We start from the raw sequence: 24,576 nt of genomic DNA on the forward strand, positions 1-24,576 counted from the left end.
TAAAATAAAGATACTGTGTCCACCTACAACGAAAAAATAATTTTTAAATATGCAATAAAAATTTTAAAAAAGAAAGCAATTAAATTTTAATGAGAAAAAAGGTCTAGTAAAAAAAAATCTGAAAATAAACATTAAAGACATTCATAGTTAACTTTTTTTGACTAAGGGGAGGAAGGTAGGCACCAAGGTGTGCAACATCTGCGAGTGGTTAAGGTCGGTTCCTTGGAAATTAATACCTTATTATGTCTCCATTAACAAAGAAAAAGCTTTTAATACAAGGATTTTTCACATCATGCACAAACATTCACTCTTGCAAACTAAGAACTACATGTAAATCAAAACACTTAAAATTATCTAAAGTTATCCAAAACATACTACTTGGAGCCTCAGGGTTTTGTTTTCATATTCTTCCTCAGATCTTAGTTGTAATGCAGTTTTGGAATGGGTCTTCATTTCAATATAAGACTGTTCAATAAGCCATTCCATGTAAATAGAGCTTGAGAGACTAATTCTCAAAACCCACCTCAGGAGATACTTAATAACATCTCCATCTCCAATTTCCTTCGACTCAAACAGCAACATACAGAAAACAGTGCACACACATAGTTAGGAAAGGAGAGGAGTAAGGGTACACAAAAGCGCCCCATTCTTTTGTTTTGGTGGCAAAAGCAGCAAAACTAAAGATTTACCGAAGCCATCCACACCTATCCCCACCCATCAGAGCCCTGCAGACCCTACCATCCATCAGCTCCTCAAGACACTAGCCAGAGCCTGAGGTTGGTAAAACTCATGGTTTTCCACGTTTCAAAGATGGACTAGGGAGGCTGTGTCTGGGGGTACTGATAAAGAGGGCACAAATCCTTTGAGGACAGAGGGACAAGGCGATGCATCTAGATGGGGAGGATGGGACGCGTCACAGAAACCAGGTGGCTTGCAAATTCGTCAGGAGGAAGAGCTCCACAAGGCAGACACAGGATGCTGCCTGTTCAGTGATGGGGACAGATATACGGACAGTGCTCCAGAAGGGGAGACTCACGCTCCTAAGAGACACGAGAGGGCGTGAACTAGGCAGGTCTGAAGTCGGATCCCAAAATGGGTTGAGACAGCCTCAAACAAACCCATACGGAGAGGCTGAGACTTACGGTTACTTCTTGGGCTCAGGGTAAGGGTTGGCTGGACTCCGCACGTCTGCAATTCTGCCTCCGCCGCGGCCACCCCTGCCTCTCGAGCCGAGCCGGTGTCCTGAGGTACCCTCCCCGCCCCACCCACCCGGACAGGCGCCCCTTCCTCGCGCGCCTGGGTGCACCCGCTAAACAGAGGCTGCCGGGGTGCAGGGTGCGCACTGGAGGCCCGCGGAAAGCGTAGCGTGAGCCGAGGGCACCGGGTAGAGGCTCAGACTGGGCGGGCGCCCCCCATCCCTCTCTGGCCGCCGCGCCGCCTCTCTCGGGGGAGGGGAAGAGGGGGCGGTGGCTATTGCCTCCGCCTCACGGTCAAGTCCAGCTCATGCTCGAGCCTTGCGCGCGCGCGCGCGCGCGTAGCCCCGGCCGCCCTCCTCCCCTCCCCTGCCTCCGGCTCCGTCGCTTCCGCCGCCACCACCGCGGTCTCCGAGCCGCCCGCCACCAGTCCCAGAAAGCCTTGTAGCCCGGGCCAGCAGCGGGCAGGAACGGTAGCACCTCTGCTGCCGACCCGGAAGTTCTTCCGCCACCAACCGCGAGGCTGCGAGGGGTGTGAACCCGGAAGCGATTTTCTCACCCGGATAGCGGCAGGATGAAAAGATAGGGCCTTTGAACATCTGGGAGCCCATAATTTCTGGAGAAAGTGCAAGAGTGAACGGTGCTCAGGCGCGAGGAAAGGGAGGGACAATAAAAAGCGGGTGCGCAAAAGGTTCTCCGACGCCAGAGACTCGAGCTCTCGGGGTGTGGGGTGGCGAGCGCGAGAGAACGCGCCCGGCGTCTTCTGGTGGCGACCGAGGGTCCTGCTGCTACAGGAAGTGGGGCCGGGCTGCTGTGCCTGGGAGAAGGGAAGGAGGGATGAAAAAACGGTGACGGCACCCCGCCCCTACGGTGACCGTCCCACCCTGGGCGTTGAATGTAGCGGCCCCAGAGACTGTGGGCCGCCCGCACGGGTGAGACCGCTAGGTTTCCTTCGCGGAAACGAGAAGCGAGATCCAGATTCCAGCGAAAGAAAAGAACTCGGAGACCGAATCACCTCCGTATCTAGTTTCTCCAGGCAAGGAATTTCTTTCTACGAATAGTTACTGAGAAGCCAAAGCTACCTTTGAGGTGGAAACTGCGCAAAGAAGCTTGCAGTTTTCCTTGAAGGGTGGTAGCGGTGGTGGGGGAGTGAAAGGCAGAGTGTTTGTCGTCAGGTAGGAAAACCGAGTCGGAGCTTGTCATCATAACTCACTTTCCCTTTCTTCTGTTTTTGAGGCTTTTCGTTTTCTTTCTTTGCTTTTTCTCCATCGTGCTTTTAGCTTCACCAGAAGTCTTTTTTATCTAGCTGGCCTAACTAACAATCTCAGTTCCATTACTTTCCTACTCTCCCAGAGAGCTGTCTCTCTTTAGAGTTTGTTTGCAAGCAGTCTCTGCCCACGGGCACCAAATGTTTCTTCTCTACCTCCCCTTCTCCAGTCATAGTCACACCCCAAAATGCCCTTGTGTATTTTAAAATGATACCACCCCCAACACTTCATTTCTGAGACCTCATTACTTAGTATATTGTTATTTTTGCCTAAGCATTTTCTGGTATTGAGTGGGAAATATGACAAAATGCCACATGTTTCCTGTACATAGTCACTTAAACCGTCATTAAAACTCAGTCTCAACATTTCATAACATATCTAGTTATATCTTCATTATTGTTAGCTCGAGTTGTTTTCCTATCCATTTGTATGTGTTCTCTATCTTTTCAGGCTTTACCTTCATTATTAATATAGGAATATTATTTCCCTAAAAAAAGCCTTTGTTTACTTATTTCATGTCACTAGAAGAATGTATATTTCAAATAGTCAAGTGTGAATATTTCTGGAAAGCCAGTTTTAAGAATCTTTTGGGAATGCTAACATTAAAAAGAAAAAAAAACTAAGTGATGAGCATTAACAAATAAAGCACTTGACTGATTTCTTAGCCTAGGTTGGCCAAGACAGGAATTGATTTGCTTCAAATTCATTTTGGAAAACTAAGAGTTACTTGATTTCTCTTTGTAGATACTTAATGGCAAAACTTGTTTGTGTAATTGTGCCATGTATATTATACAATGTCTTCACAATACATTGTCTTTTAGGGGGTTTTCAGGAGGTGTCCATACATCTCATTCACTTGTATAATTTATGGAAAATGAGTGTGCATTAATCTGAATCATTGTTTCAAGTCATTATTTGCAAAATATTTTATAACCTCATGACTTTTTTATGCCTAAAAGACAGATTCTTAACTGTCATTAAGATCTATGAAAATATGTATCTTCATTTTGAAATTTTTTTACCTTTAACAGAAAGAATTTAAAAGACTATAGGAAAATCTTAAATTATAAGCTAATATTTTGAATAGTTCTGTGATAAAGATACAATCAAAGTTATCTCTGGTTTGCCTTTTAGGTACTATCAAGTCGAAGATATACAAGTAAACATTTTTTAATTGTTTCCAAAGTGATTATTGGAAATAAAAGATTTTCAAGTTGGGATATAATACTCTATTTTTTACTTTGCCACCAATTGTGTCATTTAATCTTTAAGGAATTTTTGTTTGTTTTGTAAAGCAATGGGAAATCCAGAAAACATAGAAGATGCGTATGTTGCTGTTATTCGGCCGAAGAATACTGCCAGTCTCAATTCTCGGGAATACAGAGCTAAGTCATATGAAGTGAGAAAATTTAATGACATTTGATTTTCTACACTGAATGTCATTCTATACTATCATTAACATATAAAACCTTATAATATGTTTTATTTATTTATTATATATTTTAAACCTTATTGATAAGCTGGTTATTCTAGATCTCTATCCATCATTGTCTTTCTTCTGCATGCCTTTTGAGCATTTAACTATTTGATTTATGTGTGTAGGTTATTAAATAGTAAAAGTTATTCCTTTGAGCTTTTCTTACAATTTATATACTTAGATTTAGTACAGTTTGTAGAATGGTTCTCAAAAATGAAAAAACTACAAAAGTCAACTCACTCAAAATGTTTGCGTAAACATTGTTCTCATTTTCCCAGTTTATTTTTAACTATTTAATATATATTTTACCTTAAGTTCTAGGCAATCAAGTGACTTCTCTGTGGTCTTGAATTGTATTACATACATTGGTAAACTTGTAATTCAGGCAAAAATATATCTAACTGAATTATTATCTTTTCTATACAACAGATGCCTAGCACTATGAATTACTTTTAATCTAACCTAATTCCTCTAGTATTTTACTTAAACTGCTCTTTTCAGGTTTTCTGAAACCTGTTAAAGGGTACTACAGGGGTTTTCTGTAGACTGTTGCTCCAGCAACGTTTTTGCTTATTCCTTCTCAATCGTGGCTAAACTGATGAATTACCTGGAAATTTTTGAAACTGTTAGTATCAGAACTCCAGTTCCTAGACATTCTGATTTAATAGGTCTGAGATTAGGGATGGGTGTTGATGTTATTATTCTAAAGCTATTCTACTTTATTACTAGACATATTACTAGAGCTGAGAACGGCTGTTAGCATATTACAGTATTTTAGGTAAGGCACATTTTATTTTAAACTTTCTCTTACTGATATTTTTCTCATTTAAGATTCTATTGCATGAAGTTCCCATTGAAGGACAGAAAAAAAAGAGAAAGAAAGTTTTGTTGGAAACTAAACTTCAAGGCAATAGTGAAATTACACAAGGCATATTGGATTATGTCGTAGAAACCACCAAGCCAATTTCTCCAGCAAACCAGGGTATCAGAGGTAGGAAACTTTTCTTTATTTTTCTTAACTCAGTTTTCTTTAAATACTTGTAAAAATAAGATATATTTTAAAATATACAAAAATCAAAGTTTTTTTTTACATTTGAAGAACTTATAAAACAAAGTTTTTTATTAATTATATCAAGCCTTTTAAGAAGTAATTCAACTATAATTTTTCTCAAAACTTGAAAAGCATTTAAAGAAATCACAATGTTAATGATTTGGTCAGTAGAGAAAGGAAATGAAGTAGTGATTTAAAAACTATGGGCAGGAAATAAAAGAGAATAAAACAATGGCATTTGTAGGTAAATGGATGGTGTTGGAGAAGATAATGCTGGGTAAAGTTAGCCAATCCCAAAAAAACAAATGCTGAATGTTTTCTCTTACATAAGGAGGCTGACTCATAGTGGGTAGGGAGGGGGAGCATGGGAGGAATAGATGAATTCTAGATAGGGAAGAGGGGTGGGAAGGAAAGGGAGGGGCAGGAGATTAGCAAGGATGGTGGAATGAGATGGACATCATTATTCAAAGTACATGTATGAAGACACGAATTGGGTATCAAATTCTTTATATACAAACAGATATATGAAAAATTGTGGTATATATATGTGTAATAAGAACTGTAATGCATTCTGTTGTCATTTTTTTTTAAATCAATTAAAAATAAAAAAACTATGGGCTAGGGTTGTGGCTCAGCGGTAGAATGCTTTGCCTTGCACATGTGAGGCACTGGGTTCAATCCTCAGCACCAAATAAAAATAAATAAATAAAATAGAGGTATTGTGTCCAATGACAACTAAAAAAATAAATATTTAAAAATAAAAACTATAATCAATTACAAATTACATTTGCTGAAAGTTTAGTTTTCTAGGTAAGTATCATTGAACTATTATTTTTATGTTTCTACTCCAGTACAAGAGAAATTATAAACCTCTATCTATAACTAAGTAAAAGTTAACATTCATGGATTATGGGAAATCCTGGAAGTTACCAGATAGCAGGGATTTTCTTTCCATTTGGCCATAGAAATAAGTCCCTTTTCTAAGAGTGAAACTAATGTGTAGACATACTAACCTTGAAAGATTGAGGCACCATTTAAAATATTAAATAATGTATAGACAGTAAAAGTGATTAAAAATTGATGACCCAATTTCTCAGGGTATATCCTTTTAACAAGCAAAAGTGGTCAGAAATTACAGAAACTATAAACTATGCCTAAGGTTCAGGCATCATAATTAAAAAGATAATGCTTGCTTCAATCAAAAAGAAGTTGAAACCAATTGTTAGTGAGATAAAGAGTACCTCTCTGTGTCTGCTTTTGGTTTTTAAAGTTTATTCAGTTTTTTGTCGTTGTTCCCCTGTAGAAATTAGGTGTCTGATTCACCTGTTTTAGTAAAGATTATTTGTTGCAGACATATAGCCAGGTCTTATGATTTGTTAATTTTTTTCCAAATTGTTTTCTAGACATAATTTAGCTGAGCTATAAGCTGTCTTATGACTTTCTGAGGTACCATTCACTTTATTATATGATTCGAATAGGTTACTTCTACAGAAGAACTTTAAGGGTTTTTGTGAGTTGGGACTCTGTTATAACTCAAGATTGTAAGAAGTTCCTCCATAACTTTGCAGATCTTTGATATATATTCTGAATCTCACAAAAAGAATCCTTTTTCCCTGATTATTGGATTTTTTTTTTTAATAAAATGATCTAGAAACCATTTTTACCCTAGGGGGAAAGAAGCAGGATGAGGGAAAAGAGGAACATCCTTTTGGGATTAAAGTGTGTGAAAGACTGTGGATATCACAAATTTGCCAGTCTTTTTTACCTTAGTCCTTTGACTTCTCTGTCAAATTTTTATCTTCCATGATTGCCAAATTGTTATAGTTATCAAGATTTATCCTGAGACTGAATCCATGAGACAGAAATCTGATTAGTCTGTGAGGTATTTGAGCTGAAATAGATAAGTAATAATTTGCTGTGCATAAGCCAACCTTTGCTACTAGGTTCATTCGCCCAAAAGTGGATGGGAGAGGTGTCAGTATTAACAAAAATTCCCCTGGCCCAGAGTACTAGGCAGTTTCCCTTAGGAATAATTATAAATGAAGCATGCCTAGCAAAATTTTACCCATTTAGACAATAAAATATACTAATATATTTTCAGGCAGCTTTTAATGAACACAAATAGAGGAATTTACTATTAATCTCCTTTTCAATTGAGCTTTTGTAAATGTCTAAGGGTTTGGGGGGTCTTTGTTTTGTTTTGTATTAGTTTGGGTTTTTATTTGTTTTTGGTGTTGGAGATGAAACTCAGGAACTCACACATGCTAATAAGCAGGTGCTATGTCCCAATGATTCATTGTATAAGTGTCACATGGAAATCACAAACAACTATAGTAGCAGTAGGTATGCTTTGCATTTTGTGTAGTACTCTATATGCTTTGCTACTACATTTATTCCTGAAATTCTTTAATTGGTCCTGTGAGTTGGTATATGGACATTTTCACAACTGTAATTAGAAATGCAGATATAGGTTGTCACCTATAAAGAGCATGTTGCTGTTAATTGAGGAATTAGAACTAAACCCTCACATCTCATTTTGAAGTCAGTGCCTTTTTTTCCTTCCACAACAGATCTCATAGTTACAGATATGATTTGTAAAATAGGCAGTTCAACAGTAAATCTGAACCAGATCTGGGAAAGCAGCAAAGCAGGAAGGATCAAGTAAATAGGAGACCTCAAGACAGACAAAAGAGGGCTGGGGCTATAGCTCAGTGGTAGATCACTTGCCTCTACACGTGTGAGGCACTGGGTTCAAAAATAAATAAAGATATTATGTTCTTCTACTACTAAAAAAAAATTTTTAAAAAGACAAAACAAATAGTGCCTCAACATTTATTAGAATGTTATTCTATATCTAACATTTATACTTTGAACAAGTGTCCATTTTGAAAAATAATTTTGGGGACTATAATAGAAAAGGCCTTAAGAACTAGAAATAATGGGGCTGGGGTTGTAGCTCAGCGGTGGAACGCTTGCCTAGCATGTGCAAGGCCTTGGGTTCAATCCTCAGCATCACATAAAAAATAAATTAATTAATTAAAGGTATTGTGTCCAACTACACCTAAAAAATAAATATTAAAAAAACTAGAAATACTAACTGATATTTTATGAATACATGAAATTATTTATCTGTTTAACTACTTATCCACAGAGGCATCCCATTGCTAGCTATTGTATTTCTTGAGGGGAGAAGATCAGAAATTGATAAATTTGATAAATATCATAGCAAAGGAACCTAGACAATGAGGGGTTTTAGAGTATAAGATTAGTAGTTTATTAGTGATGGCCCACTTAATGCCAAATTAAGGTAAACAGACTCAAGAATTGTGATTACGACTCAGAACATTAGTTTGTAGCCCAATCAGATTCTAATAAAAGTTAATATTGAGGATGGAAGATGAGTATTTAAATAACAAAGAGCTACCATTTAAGATTTTGTAACTTTCATATACTACTCTTCCTCAGTGAACCCAGACTGTAATAAAATTACCACCTTTATCAGAGCTGAGTCAGGAAGTATGTTTGTTGACCTTACAGGATGCCTTGCTGTTGGACCTGCTTTCTCAGTCCTTAGCAGAACAGTTTTCCTTGCTATGCATAGGAAACTTCTCTTCTAGTAAAAGAGAAAAAAAAACTATGACCTTAAATGTACTAGCTTACTACAGGATGATCCTGTATAATCAGAATTATTATTTTTATTTGTATATGTAATAAAACTGATTTTTAAGCATATTTCAGTTCCTCTTATGTTGTCTTAAAATTTTTTTCTTTTCTTTTTAAACTTATTTTTTTATTTGCAGTACATGGGATCAAACACAGATATTATGTTCTTGATCAAACACAGATATTATGCCTTGCCTAAACTAAGACAAGTGCTCTACTACTGAGCTATATCCGTAATTCCTAAAGATTTATTTTCTAATTTGTGAGTTAATTTATCAGACTTAAAAGTCTGTTATTTTGGGGCTAGGGATATAGCTCAATTGGTAAAGTGCTTGCTTCATATGTTCAAGGCCCTGGGTTCAATCCCCAGCACCAAAAAAAAAAAAAAAAAAAAAAAAAAGTCTGTTATTTTTATCTTTGCTGCCTTTCTTAAAATGATTAGGAAAACGAGTGGTACTAATGAAGAAATTTCCTCTGGATGGAGAGAAGATGGGCAGAGAAGCATCATTATTTATTGTTCCATCAGTTGTCAAAGGTACAATCTCTATCTTATATTTATGTACTTTAGATGCTAAGTGAAAGTTTATTGAGGAACTTAGAAGTTTGCATTTATAGTTACTATTGGGATACTGTTATAAAATACATGTTAAGTTCATAGAAAAAAATTTTGACTTGTCAAAAATGTTTCAATTTCAAATTAATGTATATCTTCTTGGCTTTGTATATTAGTTAGTATACAAGCATTATTGGCTAACCAGTGATGCTTTTATTTCTGTTTTTTAAATGGGATGGAAAAGTGAGGAGGGAAGGTATAATTGAGATTAAAAGTACTTAGGTTAAAATCAGGAATTTTTCAAATGATATACTGTAGATAGAATAGAAATAGATATTTAAGTATTCTGGGAAATAAACAGATTATGATCAAAGCCTATTTTGTTATTGAGGATAAGAAATGTCAATAATAGTTCTAAAATATACTGCCCAATTGTAGTATTTGTAATATTTATATTACATAGATATAATGTATAATATGACTCACTTTGTAATGTAGATATAACCCTTTTTATGATGGCACCATTCTTCTTTTTTTTTCAGATAATACTAAATATACATATACTCCAGGATGCCCAATATTTTACTGCTTACAGGATATTATGCGAGTCTGTAGTGAATCCAGTACTCACTTTGCAACACTTACAGCAAGAATGTTAATAGCCTTGGATAAGTAAGATGTACCATTAAATATATTTTTTAATTAATCAAATACATGTTTATACTTGAAATTAGTCCAATATAGACACTTTTAAAATAATATATGTATTAAGAAATGGTATGTTTTTCAATTATAAAATAAAAATTAAAACCACCCAAGGCAAGATTGGCTTATCTGTTTAGAGCATGTTAATTTTATTAAAAAATAACAAACACTGCCCTGACCTTGGAATTAAGATTCTTCTGTTACAAAACTGGATTTAGTGTTTAGATATTCTTATTAATAAGTCATTTAATCTCTCCCTTTGTCTTTCTCTAACAGTAGGACTCTTATCACCTACATCTCAGTGGTGTAAATTTTGAAGGTACTTCATTTTTTGAAAGGAGTTTTTATCATTACTATAGCATATACATTTTTAAAAATTGTTTACTTGTGTCTATTAACAAAAGTTTTATTAACAAATGAGGTACTTAGCCAACACTAATGAAGATTATAAAAATCCAAGTGTAATATTAGAAAATATCACATATTAGAATTAATAGTCTACCTTTTCATCTTCATTTTTGAACAAGTGTTTTTACTACCTCTTTTTTTCTATTTTGCCAGGTGGTTAGATGAACGTCATGCACAGTCTCACTTTATTCCAGCTTTATTCCGACCTTCTCCACTTGAGCGTATAAAAACTAATGTCATAAACCCTGCATATGCTACTGAAGCAGGCCAGGCAGAAAACTCACTACATATGGGCTATAGTGCATTAGAAATAAAGAGTAAAATGTTAGCCCTAGAGAAAGCAGATACCTGTATTTATAACCCTTTGTTTGGATCAGATCTTCAATATACAAATCGGGTAAGAGTTGAATTTTGGCTTTGGTTTCAAAAGTCATTTCATGTCAAGTGTAATTTTTTTCTGAGGTGTATGTGTGTGTGTGTGTGTGTGTGTGTGTGTGTATAGTTATTTGTAAACAAACATTAAGATGATATCCATGCTGTATTTATATACATAAAGGTCAATTATTAAAAGCTCTTAAGAAGTTTTTCTTTTTGTTTTGTTTTCTACTTTCTAGGTAGATAAAGTGGTAATAAATCCATACTTTGGTCTAGGAGCTCCAGACTACTCAAAAATACAAATTCCCAAACAGGAAAAATGGCAGAGAAGCATGAGCAGTGTCACAGAAGACAAGTACTTTTTTGGTTTTACTCCATATTGCTAACCTTAAAAATATATTACAGTATTAAAATATTATTTAAAATAATACGTGCTATAATTTTGCAACCTAGTTAATAGTTAACTTATAGCTTCTCAGTTATATATAGCTTTAATAAGTGTGTCACATTTGTTTTGAAACAATTTCAATTTAAACAATGCTGTTTGCATTTTTTTACTTTCTTTTTAATAATTAGAGAACGACAGTGGGTAGATGATTTTCCTCTTCATCGAAGTGCCTGTGAAGGAGATTCAGAATTACTAAGCCGTCTTCTCAATGAGAGATTTTCAGTCAACCAATTAGATAGTGACCACTGGGCACCCATTCATTATGCATGCTGGTAAATGAATTACTTATTCTTTTCTTTCTAGAGAGAATAAATTCTTAGTATTAAATATTAATATATCTTATCAAAAAGACTATTATCATTCCAGACACTTTTTTCCACTATGGTTGCCTTCTGAGCTTTCTGTTTTGATCTTGTGATTACTATGTATGTGCTACTGTTCAGAATTGCAAGGTCTGACCCATGGGGAAAGTACTGCCATTGTTAATAGGGATCATCAAGTCTTATCGTAGGATAGTTAATAACTAGTAAATGTCACTGCTGAACCCAAGGTCCCTTATTTACCTTGCAGTGTCTTTTGTTTTATATTGGGTTTATGTTGTATTATTTTATCCTTATTATAAAGTTTGAATGTGTTAATAACATAGGAAATTATCCTCTTCATTCTTTGGGAAATGGTGGTTATCAGAAACCTTCATTAGAATCAGAACCTTCCGTTTTATTAAATGTGGGGGTTTGAAAAGAATTGGAGTTAGCTCTTAACACTACTTGCCTGATGTAGCTCTTTCTGTCCTACTCTTTTCACATAATATACTATTTCCCCTTAGCTGGGCTGAGTTTTCAATATTGGTGGCTGTAGTTAACAGAATGCCCATTGTCTCAAAAGAACATGATTATATTATAATTTTTTTCTATGAGAAAGTTATTTTTGACCTGTTGTTTAAAGTATAGTACCATATTACTTACTAACCGTTAATTGTCCACAATATCTTAGCTGTGCAATGTTAAGCAAGGAACTTCACGTATATGCATCTTAGTTCATTTATCTGTATGTAAAATACAATAACTTGACCATTTCTAGAGTTCATTCCAATTCAGAATTCTTTTGATTTCTCTAATTCTAATATTTGTGATCAAGTATCTAAATTTAGTTGCTTTTAAAGTATTTTTTTTTTCTGTTTTCTTAAAAATAAGCTCTTTTATTTGGTAAACTTGCTCTTATGTTTTCCGTTTGGGAAATTTTTATATTTATATTTAGGGTTACCCTAAATCATGCTTAGGTTATCTACTAGTTGTTGCCTCAGATTACTGATAAATACTGATGATGTAAATAATACTAAAAGAAATTGCATGCTTTACCTGTAGATAAACAAAAAGGTATAGCATATAGATCAAACCCCAAACATCTACACTGTGGGATTGGGAAAGGCCAAGGCAGTGAATTGTAGTTTATGGCAGGAGATATTTTTTCTTCTCTAATAAAAAAATGGTAGTGTTTTCAACTACATGTTACATAAAAGCACTAGTCTAGCATTTAACATATTTTGGAAGGTATTTAAGTTTCAATCACATCTGTTATTCCTAAAAGTATGACCATTGCCAAGTTACTTAACTACTTTAAGGGTTTGTTTCCTTATGTATAAGATGGACTTCAAAATGATACTTTTCCTAAGATTAAAAAAGAAAATACAGGGCCTAGGTGTAACTCAGTGGTAGAGCACTTGCCTAGCATACTGAGGTTCAGTCATTAGCATTATATCAAAAAAGAAAAAAGAAGATAGGGTTCTTTGAGGACACAATAAGCACTTAATAAAGTTGGCTTTTATTAAATATTGTTGTAGTTGAGGTGATAGCTTAATAGCAGAGTATATGCTTATTAGCATGCATGTATGCATGACACCCTGGGTTCAATCTGCAGCACTCCCCCCCAAAAAAGAAAGAAAATGTTAAAATGTAAAGATGTTGGTGTCTCATTTTAAAACTTATTAAGCTATAGTATTTTAATTTCAGCTTCTTGTTAATAGAGTACACCAAGGAAAATTTGATAAAATTAATTTTCCTAGAAGTACCGATCACCAGACCATAGTATGGGTCACCTTTCAATACTTTTAATCAGATGCATCATTTGATTGGTATGAATTTGAATAAAGAATGGTTTATTTAGTTAAGAATTTAAATTAATTTATTTTGGAATATACTCTTATTCAGTACAATGATCTAGGAGGGGACACTGAACTATCACAGCCTAAACTTTGGGGCTTGTCCAGTCTTTATAAGGTTAAACAATGTTTTACTCCTCTTGATCTGTTTTCTCATCTTTAAAATGAGGGTATTTGCCAAGTGTGGTGGCACAGGCTTTTAATCCTAGCCGCTCAGGAGTTCTGAGGTAGGAGGATCACAAGTTCCTGGCCAGCCTCAGCAACTTAGTGAGGCCCTAAGCAACTTAGTGAGACCATGTCTCAAAATAAAAAGGGCTGGGGATATGGTTCAGTGGTTAAGAACCCCTAGGTTCAACCCCTGGTACCAAAAAAAAAAAGAAAGAAAGAAAAGAAAAGAAAAAGAATAAAATAAAATGAAGCCAGGCATGCTGGCATACTCCTATAATCTCAGCGACTTGGGAGGCAGAAGGTAAAGAATTTTAAGTTTCAAGCCAGCCTCAACAACTTAGCAAGAATCTGTCTCAAAATAAAAACTAGGAAATTGGACTGGGGGATGTGGCTCAGTGTTTAAGTGCCCCTAGGTTCAACTCGGGTACCAAAAATAAGTAAGTAAATACAATGATGGTTTTGATTAGATAAGTACTTTTCAAACTTTTTGGTCTCAGAACCTATTTTTCCTTTTAAAACTTATAGGATCAACAAAGAGTTCTTTTTTGTTTATGTGGAATTAATGTTATTTACTACATTAAAAATGAAAACAAAAATAGCCTAAATATTTATTAATGCATTTTAAAATAATAAACATATGTATTAGCATAATACAAGTTTATAAAAGTGCCATATTTTCCAGAATAAAAAAATTAATGAGAAGAGTGGTATTGTTTATACAAATCTCTTACTGTCTTTATTTAATAGACTCTTACATCTTAAATCTGCTTCTGCCTTTAATATGTTGCAAAACATGTCACATAGCTTCTAGAAAACTTCATACTAAGAAGAAAATGAGAATGAAAAGGGCAAATTCTATCTTGTATTATTATTATGAAAATATTGACCTAGAAGACACTCTGAAAATTTTTTAGCAGTCCTTATGCATTTCTGGATCTCTTTTTGAGGATCATTTAATTATATCACCCCTAGGATTGCTCAAAGCTGTTAAAATTCCTTAATCAGTGATCAGGCACCTAAATACATAATTTATAGAGTTATCATTTTCTCAAATTATTTAAATTGACTTTTACTCCATATTGTCAATGTGTCACCACTTGTAAATGTCTCATAGCCCATATTTTGTCACCTCTTTGCCCTTTCTATGCCAGACTCTCTATTTTGGATCAAATCACTGTCTTCTTTCTCTGATAGTACTTTTAGGCATTAGTTCATTGCCAGAAAGTATTTTTAGAACTATGAGATGATAAGGCTCACTATGAATTAATCCATCTGATTTCATTGGGGTCTTCACTGTAGCTTAGCTTTGCTTCATTCATTCTGTCATGCTTTTGGTCTTCCCCTACAAACTACTCTAAAGCTTTCTACTCCTAAATATGTAAATGCTCACTATTTTCATTCTTAACTTTCATAACTCCCTATACTCTTTTACTCCCTATTTTCAAAGAAAGGTGAAAACAGAAATGTACTTCTTTACCCCAATGATGTTTTTGTCTCCATACATCTTCTCATCTTCTGTATAAGATAATGCATGCAAAATTCCATTCTGTTCCCCATTCAAATCACCATTTCCTTTCTTTTTTTTTTTTTTTTTTTTTTGTACCAGAGATTGAACTCGGAGGCATTCAACCACTGAGCCACATCCCCAGTCCTATTTTGTATTTTGTTTAGAGACAGGGTCTCACTAAGTTGCTTAGAGCACCTTGCTAAATTTCTGAGGCTAGCTTTGAACTCTTGATTCTCCTGCCTCAGCCTCCCAAGCCACTAGGATTACAGGCATGTGCCACTGCTCCTGGCATCATTTTCTTTTTCAAACTTTCTTTGCTCTTGCCTTCATGCATGATTCTCTGTCCCTACATGTAAAGAACCTTAATTTGAACTTGCTACCTATTCTAGCTACTGTCCTGTTTCTTTCCTTCCTTTCAAAGCCACTTCAAAGGTGAATGGGCCACATTCTCTTGTTTTCTGTGTCACAATCTTCATAAACATTCTTTACCTTCTCTGAGTTTTTAATCTTTCCCTGCCCTGCATATTGTTGACCGCCCCTTTATTCTAAGAACAAATTGGAGTTGCAAGAGTGTAATGAGACTTTAGTAAAAGTTAAAATAAATGCAAGATTTTATTGTTAATCTATCACTATTATTAATGAAATATTGGCCTCCATTCTATGATCCAGGCATGTATAGGAACGTGGAAACTACAAAGATTCAGAAAACCAGATTCTAACTCTGGCTAGTAACTATGAGACTTGGACAAGTTACCTAACTGACTTCAAGCTTCATTTTTCTCATTCTTCAAATTCGTGTTTGTATTAATTATTTTTATTATTACTTCTAGGATTATTCCCGAATTATGACTTTCCCTGAAAGGCTGTTTCAAAATGCATTTATTCTTCTAAGAGGATCATCTTTCTCTAACTTCTCTCTCGGAAAGATCTTATCTATTCTTCCAACCTTAATAGTAATTCATTTCAGTTAAATGATTGTACATAATCTAGATAGATATTCTAAGCCTTTGCCTCTCTTCTGAGAACCAATCCTGCGTTTTCAATTGCCTACTTAACAGTTTAGTCATGCATCTTTTGTGCATAAGGCATTTTGGAGAATGCAATGACATTATCTCTACCCTTAATGAACTTCCAGGGTAATAGAAGAAGTATATAAATAAGAATGAAATTAGTTAAAATGAGGTGAGTCCCATAAGAGTAACAAAAATAAAATGCTGAAATGTATTATTAGGAATATAGAGAAATTTATCCTAAACCGTTTCAAAGGATTAATAGAATTCAATCTGAACAAAATGAGGAAGAATAGAAGAGCATGTTGATAGCAGAGAACACCAGCAAAAGTCACATGAATAAGAAGGGGTAGGATACAAGTGAACAATTCAGAGTATAGAAAAATCATAGGGTTTGTGAAAGGGGAAAAACGTTCAGTGCAAATCAGATCAATTCTAATATGTACTGTTTGCCTTCAAATATCTAAAACCAAATTTCCATTCACCTTCTCTCCTTCCATCCTCTTCTTTCAAAACAACAGATTATTTTTCACCATTGCTTCTGATTGCAATGTTCATAAATCTTTGGCTGTAATCAAGATGTTGACTCACTATGTCTGGTACATGCTTTGTACTCTTCTGAGACCTTGCTTTCCTTACTCTTTCCCCGCTACCTAAAATATTTTATCTCCCTTTAACATTTCTTATGTTCTTTCTTATTTCAAATCTGTTCAAATTGCTCTTTCAAAACACTTCCTGAAAAGACAAAACTCATTCATCTTTTCGAATGTTTTAAATAATTAAATACATGCCATTTTGATTTGACAGTTGTGAAGTCCCATTTGTGTTGTTATCCTAAATTCTTAAATCTAACAGTACAAAGTACAAAAGTTATAAATTATGTAATTTATCCATGTTAATGTCTTGCCTGATTAATTAAACCCTTCAGAGCAGGGTTCTGTATTGTATCTTTGTGTCTTCCACATAGTTTAATGTAGCACCCACATATAGGATGGTCTTTGGGCCTCTTTTGTAATTCATGGTCAGACCTACATGTAAAACATTCCCATAAGACTTACTTTCTGATTCTAACCTTTTTTTTTTTTTTTTCCTTTTTTGGTGCTGGAATTGAACTCAGGGTCTTGCATATGATAGCACATGCTCTACCACTATACTGTATCCCCAACTTCTCTTAACCTATTTTTAACTAAAAATTAAATAAATTCCTAATTTATAACTTTTGTACTTTATATGGAGTGTTTCTCCATCACCTTCTTTATTTTATATTTGGTTATATTTTCTCTCAATTGATCAGAAATAGAATTGAGCCAAAATAATTAATAAAAAATCCCTAACCCTTGAGAGCATTTTTTGTCAGAGTTTTAATCCATTAATGCTTTACTATCTGTCCTAGAAAAGCCTTAGATTTCTTTCCTTTTTTTTTTTTTTTTTGTAGGTATGGAAAAGTTGAGGCCACTCGTATATTATTAGAGAAAGGAAAGTGCAATCCAAACCTTTTAAATGGACAGCTGAGTTCTCCTCTTCATTTTGCTGCTGGAGGAGGACATGCTGAAATAGTACAGATTCTCCTAAACCATCCAGAAGTTGACAGAGTAAGTTATTTCCCTATTTATCCCCATCCCAAGCAGTAAATAACATGTAATGACACTGAAATATTCCATTGTACATTTGAAAGGTCAGCTAAAAAATAAAAATAAATTTCATTTTATAGACTAAGTAATATTTATGTATGAGCTGTGCTCTTGAGCATACATTTTAAATGTTTTTTTTATCCTGACAAAATATACCTCATGTAAAATTTATGATTTTATTTACGTTTAAGTTCACAATTCAGTGGCATTGAGTACATTCTCACATTATTGTGGAACCATTACCACTACCCTTTACCAGAATCATAAAATTTTTACCACTTTTCATTTTATATTCTATTTCCCAAAAAATGTCTTGAGAAAGAAAAAAAGATGGTCTATCCACATAGTAACAAGTGTTTCTAAAGGGCAAAGTAAAAACATAACAAAAACTGTTGTATCTGTATCAGAACTTTTAAAAATCAATAATCTCATTGACTAGTGCTTTCAGTCTTTTAACTTTGGCAATTCTTGTTTGATATAGAATATGTACGTTGTAGCCTTAATATTTACTTAACACTTTGCATTAATCTTTTTTTATGAAATTCTGATTAATTGAATGTTTTCCCTTAGAAAACTATTTTTAATGTCTTTTTTTCCTTACCTCTCCCACATTTTTAGCACATAACAGACCAACAAGGAAGATCCCCATTAAATATTTGTGAAGAAAACAAACAAAACAACTGGGAAGAAGCAGCAAAATTGTTGAAGGAAGCCATTAACAAACCAGTAAGGATTACATTTATCAATAGTCAAACGTAGCTTTTAAATTGATAGATAATTTAAGGACCTGTGGCAAGAGTGAAAGGATACAAGCTTAGATGACTCCTTACTGTTGTAAAACTCATGTATTAAATTTGTTGTCGTTCTTAACATTTGAACTTTTTTTTTTTTTTTTTTTTTTTGGTACTGAAGATTAAACCCAGAGGTGCCCAAACACTGAGCCATATTCCAGCCCTTTAATACTTTATTTTGAAATGGGGTCTCACACTAATTTGCTTAGGGCAAACTGAGTTGATGAGGCTGGCTTTGAACTCTTGATCTTCCTGCCTCCTGAGTTGCTGAGATTACAAGGCATGTGCCACTGCACCTGGCTGAATATTTATTTTTATATAACCAAATGAACTGGAAAAATGAATAAAACTTCCAAGATAATTAATCTAATTTGGGGACTAGGGATGTAGGTCAGTGATAGAGTTCATGCTTAGCAAGCACAAGACCTTGGGTTCAGTCTCTTTCACCAAAAAAAGAAGAAAACATAATTTCCAGTATAATCTCTAATTTCCAGTATAGTCTTTTTTTTTTTTTTTGGTGCTAGGGATTGAACCCAGGATTTTGTGCATGCAAGGCAAGCACTCTGCCAACTGAGCTATATCCCCAGCCCTCAATATAATCATTCTAAAACAAGGATTTATTCTGAGAAATGCATCATTAGGCAATTTCATCATTATGTGAACAACAAAGTATTTTTACACAAAGCTAGATATCATATATAGCCTTTTATATACGTAGGCTGTATTGTATATAGCATTACGTATGTCATCAACTAAAATGTTCAATGATGCACAAATGTAACTTGATGTTTTGAGTAAAATAATTCTGATTATTCATTGAAGAATATTTCTGTATTAGCCCTTCTAAACAACATTTTATATTTGTAAATTCAGCATTGAACATAATTTATTAATTTAGTCTCAGCAAGTTAGTGAAAACTTCCTCCCCCTCACAAAAGTTGAAATAGGTGATTTCCTAGCTCTATTTTTCTGCTATTTCAACCTAGTCTTCCCAGCTAATTATGCCCAAAATAAACTGATAAATCTAATGACAAATACACATTGTATTATAAAGATTAAAGTTTAATTTAGAATTAGCATTGACATTAAGATGGAGAAGAGGGCTTGGGGCATAGCTCATTGATAGAGCACTTGATTAGCAAGTGCAAAGCCCTGGAGTTCCATCCCCAGCACCATAGACAAAACAAAAGCAAGAATGGAGAGGAATTTACAATAAGAAGAAATTGTTATGCCTAAAAGTTATAGTGATTATAAAACTATTATTAATTTAAAAACTATTTGAAAACTTAAAAACCAGATAAAAAGGTTTATACCAACATATGTAACTGATATTCCCGAGCCTTTCTAGATACTAACCATCAACTAGTCAATAAGTATTTATTTAGTATATCTGTGAATCTAACACCATGGAATACTCTTGAAAATGGTAAGGAACACATAATGTCTTCCATTAGGAAATGTTACATACAGACTCACCACACATACACATTTTGTCAAAATACTATTCTAAGACCATAAGACTGAGACAAGAAATGATAAGCAATAGAGATACCTTATGTTACACTTCATTACAATTAATTTTCTAACTGTATAGTTATAACACATTTTTATTTCTGGCATAATTTTTATATTTTGAATGGATAAGAAGAGGAATCAAGTACTTCAGTCCAAAATGATTTGGCCTAGAAGTTACTTGGGAGCATCAGGTACTTCCTATAATACTTTTATTTGAGTTTTTCTGAATTAAAGGAAGGAAGCTAGTCAAAATTTGTTGTTCTACAACTTTTACCTTCAGAGTCTTTTGTTATAAAAGACTTCTCAGTACAAGTTACCATATCTTCAGTATGATTTATGACCCATTATACTTATTGAGTACTTGACTAAAACTTAGTTCAGTGACCAAGTCTATATTTCCCATATATTTACCTTTTACATTAACAACTATGAAACATCCTCCCAGAAGAATTTGAATTTTAAAGAACCATTTTCTTTAGTTGCCCAAAATTATTTGACAGAACATTCAGAAGAAAATAATTTATAAAATATAAATAATGGAAGTAAAATGTTTTAAAATATTATTAACAAGTTCTCATTTGAAGCAGCTTTCTGATATTTTTGTATTAGAAATCTATTCTAAAAGATTAGAAGTTAAAAGTAAAGTGTTTTATTGGACTGTGTTAGGTAATTTTTAAGCAGTTTTCCTAATTTATTATCATTCCTTATCCTAGTATGAAAAAGTTCGAATATATAGAATGGATGGATCATACCGTTCTGTAGAACTGAAGCATGGGAATAATACCACAGTACAGCAGATAATGGAAGGAATGCGTCTCTCTCAAGAAACTCAGCAGTATTTCACTATTTGGATCTGTTCAGAAAACCTAAGTAAGATAGTTTTTATTTTATTGTTTAAACACCATTATTCCTTTTTGGAAATAAAATGGTAAACTTCAATGTAACATTTATCATTTGCTTTAAATTTTAAGTAATACCATGTTATTCTCTTTTGTATAAATTATTAGTGTTCAAACTGCTGAAACAGGTGAGCCCTTAAGGCCCCTTCCCTCCTTCATTCAAAGCATTTTGTAACTAGTAAAAACCAAAAATTTTCTTCTCCTGCAACAACATTTGATTTGAATGCCATTAAATGTATTGTTCATATTAACTCTCTCAAAATAATCCACATGTTCTTTTCTTTACATTAGTTTTCCAGTCAACCTTTCTAGTTAACAACAAGTTAATGTGTGTGTATAAATAAATGCATATATATACGTTTTTTCCCACACAAAGTATTGCATAGGTAAAGAATTTAATTGATAAAGGTTGGTTACCTAATGGTTTAATTGTATCTTTGACACAAAATTTTATTGATTGTGATATAATTAAATAGGTTATAATGGAATTAAAAATTTGATAAATTTGCTAGATGAATTATTCTTATATTAAAAACAAGCAGTTATCTACAAATTAGGTAATAGTAATGATTAAATAGTGATTTAAATTTAGACTTTTAATTTATATATATTCAGTACTTAAGTGCCCATAGTTTAGAATAAAATTTTTATATGCATTGGCATAATAATTTTTTTTACATTATCATTTATAAAAGGAAAGATGTTTTTCAGGCCTTCAGCTCAAGCCTTATCATAAACCTTTGCAACATGTTCGTGACTGGCCAGAAATACTTGCTGAATTGACTAATTTGGATCCCCAAAGAGAATCACCACAGCTTTTCCTAAGAAGAGATGTGAGACTTCCTTTGGAAGTTGAAAAAAAGGTTTGTTTAGAAATCTTTTTATGGTCATTTAAATACACAAAATCTATTAGGTTCCTATTATAGGCACTACATGCAGAAATTGCACTATTCCTGTACCAAAGAGTTTTACTTCTGTTTTTATATTCAGTCCTTATATCTTTGTTGTGATTAATAGAGTTTCATTTGTCTACTTATAAAACACTTGGTTAGGGCTGAGGTTGTGTGGCTCAGTAGTAGAGCACTTGCCTAGCATGTGTGAGGCAATGGGTTTGATTCTTAGCACCACATATAAATAAATAAAATATAGGTCCATTGACAACTAAAAAATATTTTTTAAAAATGGCCTCTTGGTTAGTAGTTTTTTCCTTTCTATTCCATTATCTTAAAGATTTTTTTAATTGTTTTTCTTATAAAAAGAAAGAGGAAAGCAACCCCCCACACCAAAAAATAATTAATAAAATAGCAATTGGGTGAAACAGTTTATATAAAAAATAATTTTGGTGGGAGGAATAGTTAGGAAGTATGAATTTTAAAAAGGGCTAATCAGTTATGTAAATTTTGAAAGAGTTACGGGAAAGAACACTGAAAATAAAAAAAACAATGTTGAAAAACTAAGACACACCTGAATATCTAGAAAGATCCCCATGTTCAAGGAGAGGAATATTTAATATTGTTGAACTGTCAATACTAGCATAGTTATCTACAGGCTTAATACAATCCATAATAAAATTTCAAAGCCTTTTTTACAGAATTTAAAGGATGACCTTTAAATTCATATGTAATTACAAAGGACCTCAAGTAGACAAAGCAATCTTGAAGAGAGAAGAATAAACTTAGGAGATTCACCTTTCCCAATTTTAAACCATACTGCTACAAAGTTCAAAACATTTTGGTAGTATTCTAGGATATAAACTAATAGAATAGAATTGAGAGTTCAGAAATTAGCCCATACACGTGTGACCAATTGTTTTTTGACAAGGGTGCCAAAATAGTCTCTTCAACATATGGTTCTTGAACAATGGGGAAATTGGAACCCTTGTATGTGGCAGATAGAACATAAAATACTATAGCCACATGGAAAACAGTTTGGTGATTCGTCAAAAATTGAAGCATAAATTACCATAGGTTCTCCTAGGTATAAAATGTGAAAGAATTGAAAACAAACATATTTATATGCCATTATTCATTGCAGCCTTATATATAATAGCTAAAAAGGTGAAAACAAACTAAGTGTCCAGTAGATGAGAATTCAAATAAAATGTAGTATATACATAAAACAGAATATTATTTGGTGTTAAAAAAAGGGATTAAGTTCAATATTTGCCACAACAGGGATGAATCTTGAAACCATTATATTAAGTAAAATAAGCCAGACACAAAACACTACTGTTGTATGATTCCACTTACATTGTATTATCTAGAAAAGGCAAATTCATAAATAGAAAGTAGATCAGAGCTTACTAAAAGTATCAGTGGAGGAGCTGGGGAGGGTTTTTGTTTGGTTTGGTTTGATTTTGCTGGGGAGCGGTGGTTTTGGTTGGTTTTGGTTTGTTTCTTTTGGGGTGCTAGGGATCAAACCCAGGACCTTGTACATGCTAACATATATTCTGCCACTGAGCTATACCTCCAGCTCTGCTCATTCTTTTTTGGGGAGGGAGAAGAGGGGTACTGGGGATTGAATTCAGGGGCACTTAATCACTGAGCCACATCCCCAGCCCTATTTGTATTTTATTTTGAGACAAGGTCTCACTGAGTTGCTTAGTGCCTCACTGTTGCTGAAGCTGGCTTTGAACTCACTATCCTCCTGCCTCAGCCTCCTGAGCCACTGGGATTACAGGCATGTGCCACCGTGCCTGGATCCACTTCATCTTAATGGTTATAGAGTTTCTGTTAATGTAAAAGCTGTGCAGTTGGTGATAGTAGCATGAATTTTGAATGTAATTAATGCCACTTAATTATTCACTTTTTTTGGTAAAATGACAAACTTTATGTTGGGTATACTACTATAATTTTTAAAAGTATATTAGTTCCATAATATTTTAAATATTTTTTAGTTGTAGTTGGACACAATACCTTTCATTTTATTTATTTAATTTTTATGTGGTGCTGAGGATTGAACCCAGTTGCCTCACACATGCTAGACGAGCGCTCTACTGCTGAGCTACAACCCCAGCCCCTAGTTTCATAAAGTAATCTAAGTATACCCAATCTACCTTCTCCAGTCATGCAATATTTTAAAAGTTGATAGAAGGAGCATTAATGATAATATTGGATGATAAACAAATGCATAATTAAACTATAAAATAAAGTGGACTCAAGTGAAAAAGCAGTGCTTAGTAAATTCTTATGGCAAATACAGAATATCATGATCATCTGTTAAAATATTTTTGTCCTTTCACTCATTGTATAATTGAGAAATTCCTATTTGTATCATCTGAAAAAATGAAGAATTATATTTATTGGTTAGCATCATTCTCTTAGAATGAAAACAGCTTGATTTCACTAGAAAAGAACAGAGGTTGATTAACACTCATTTAACATAGGGAATTGTATATGTTGTTATCTACTCAGACTCTCTAATTTTCTTGTCAGTTTATACCAGAAAATAAGCTCTCCATCAGTCTTTCAACATTTTATCTCGAGAAATTTTTTAAAAACTACATAAGTTGAAAAGTGATTACAGTTCACATTATATTCTATCTATTTGACTAATTGTTAAATTTTTTGCCACATTTCCTTTGTCTCTTTTTCCTTTGTGAACCATTTTAAATTGAGTTGTAGATATCATGACACATTCCTACTTATTTTAGTGTTCATTTCCTAAAGGACATACCTACATACCACAATACCATTTTCAACCTAATAAAATATTTCCATAATAACAGCTAATATCCAAATTAATATTTTTCCTAAT

The 24,576-nt window shown here is 33.9% G+C and overlaps 2 protein-coding genes across 10 annotated transcripts in view; one reads left to right on the forward strand and one right to left on the reverse strand.

The window, feature by feature from the left end:
- Ankib1 (ankyrin repeat and IBR domain containing 1) overlaps positions 1 to 1,880 on the reverse strand; it is a 126,551-nt gene extending 124,671 nt beyond the window's left edge. For 4 of the 5 annotated variants that reach the window (XM_040291490.2, XM_040291489.2, XM_040291488.2 and 1 more), the window contains exon 1: positions 1,143 to 1,325. The gene's annotated coding sequence lies outside the window, so the exon portion shown is untranslated. Of the gene's footprint in view, positions 1 to 1,142; positions 1,326 to 1,752 lie in introns of those variants that run through there. The other variant, XM_078040432.1, reaches the window with a different exon arrangement.
- A 212-nt stretch (positions 1,881 to 2,092) lies between these two features.
- Krit1 (KRIT1 ankyrin repeat containing) overlaps positions 2,093 to 24,576 on the forward strand; it is a 39,249-nt gene continuing 16,765 nt past the window's right edge. The window contains exons 1-13 of one of the 5 annotated variants that reach the window (XM_040291492.2): positions 2,093 to 2,229; positions 3,596 to 3,620; positions 3,757 to 3,860; positions 4,770 to 4,929; positions 9,095 to 9,187; positions 9,748 to 9,877; positions 10,472 to 10,715; positions 10,933 to 11,048; positions 11,270 to 11,413; positions 17,420 to 17,576; positions 18,234 to 18,341; positions 20,635 to 20,791; positions 21,532 to 21,683. In XM_040291492.2, the coding sequence (XP_040147426.1) occupies positions 3,759 to 3,860; positions 4,770 to 4,929; positions 9,095 to 9,187; positions 9,748 to 9,877; positions 10,472 to 10,715; positions 10,933 to 11,048; positions 11,270 to 11,413; positions 17,420 to 17,576; positions 18,234 to 18,341; positions 20,635 to 20,791; positions 21,532 to 21,683 (1,563 nt within the window). In that variant the 5' untranslated portion in view covers positions 2,093 to 2,229; positions 3,596 to 3,620; positions 3,757 to 3,758. Of the gene's footprint in view, positions 2,230 to 2,252; positions 2,369 to 3,595; positions 3,621 to 3,756; positions 3,861 to 4,769; positions 4,930 to 9,094; positions 9,188 to 9,745; positions 9,878 to 10,186; positions 10,230 to 10,471; positions 10,716 to 10,932; positions 11,049 to 11,269; positions 11,414 to 17,419; positions 17,577 to 18,233; positions 18,342 to 20,634; positions 20,792 to 21,531; positions 21,684 to 24,576 lie in introns of those variants that run through there. The other 4 variants (XM_005334673.4, XM_013362586.4, XM_040291493.1 and 1 more) reach the window with 4 other exon arrangements.

The sequence above is a fragment of the Ictidomys tridecemlineatus genome, chromosome 2 (assembly GCF_052094955.1).
Source record: "Ictidomys tridecemlineatus isolate mIctTri1 chromosome 2, mIctTri1.hap1, whole genome shotgun sequence".
Lineage (NCBI taxonomy): Eukaryota > Metazoa > Chordata > Mammalia > Rodentia > Sciuridae > Ictidomys > Ictidomys tridecemlineatus.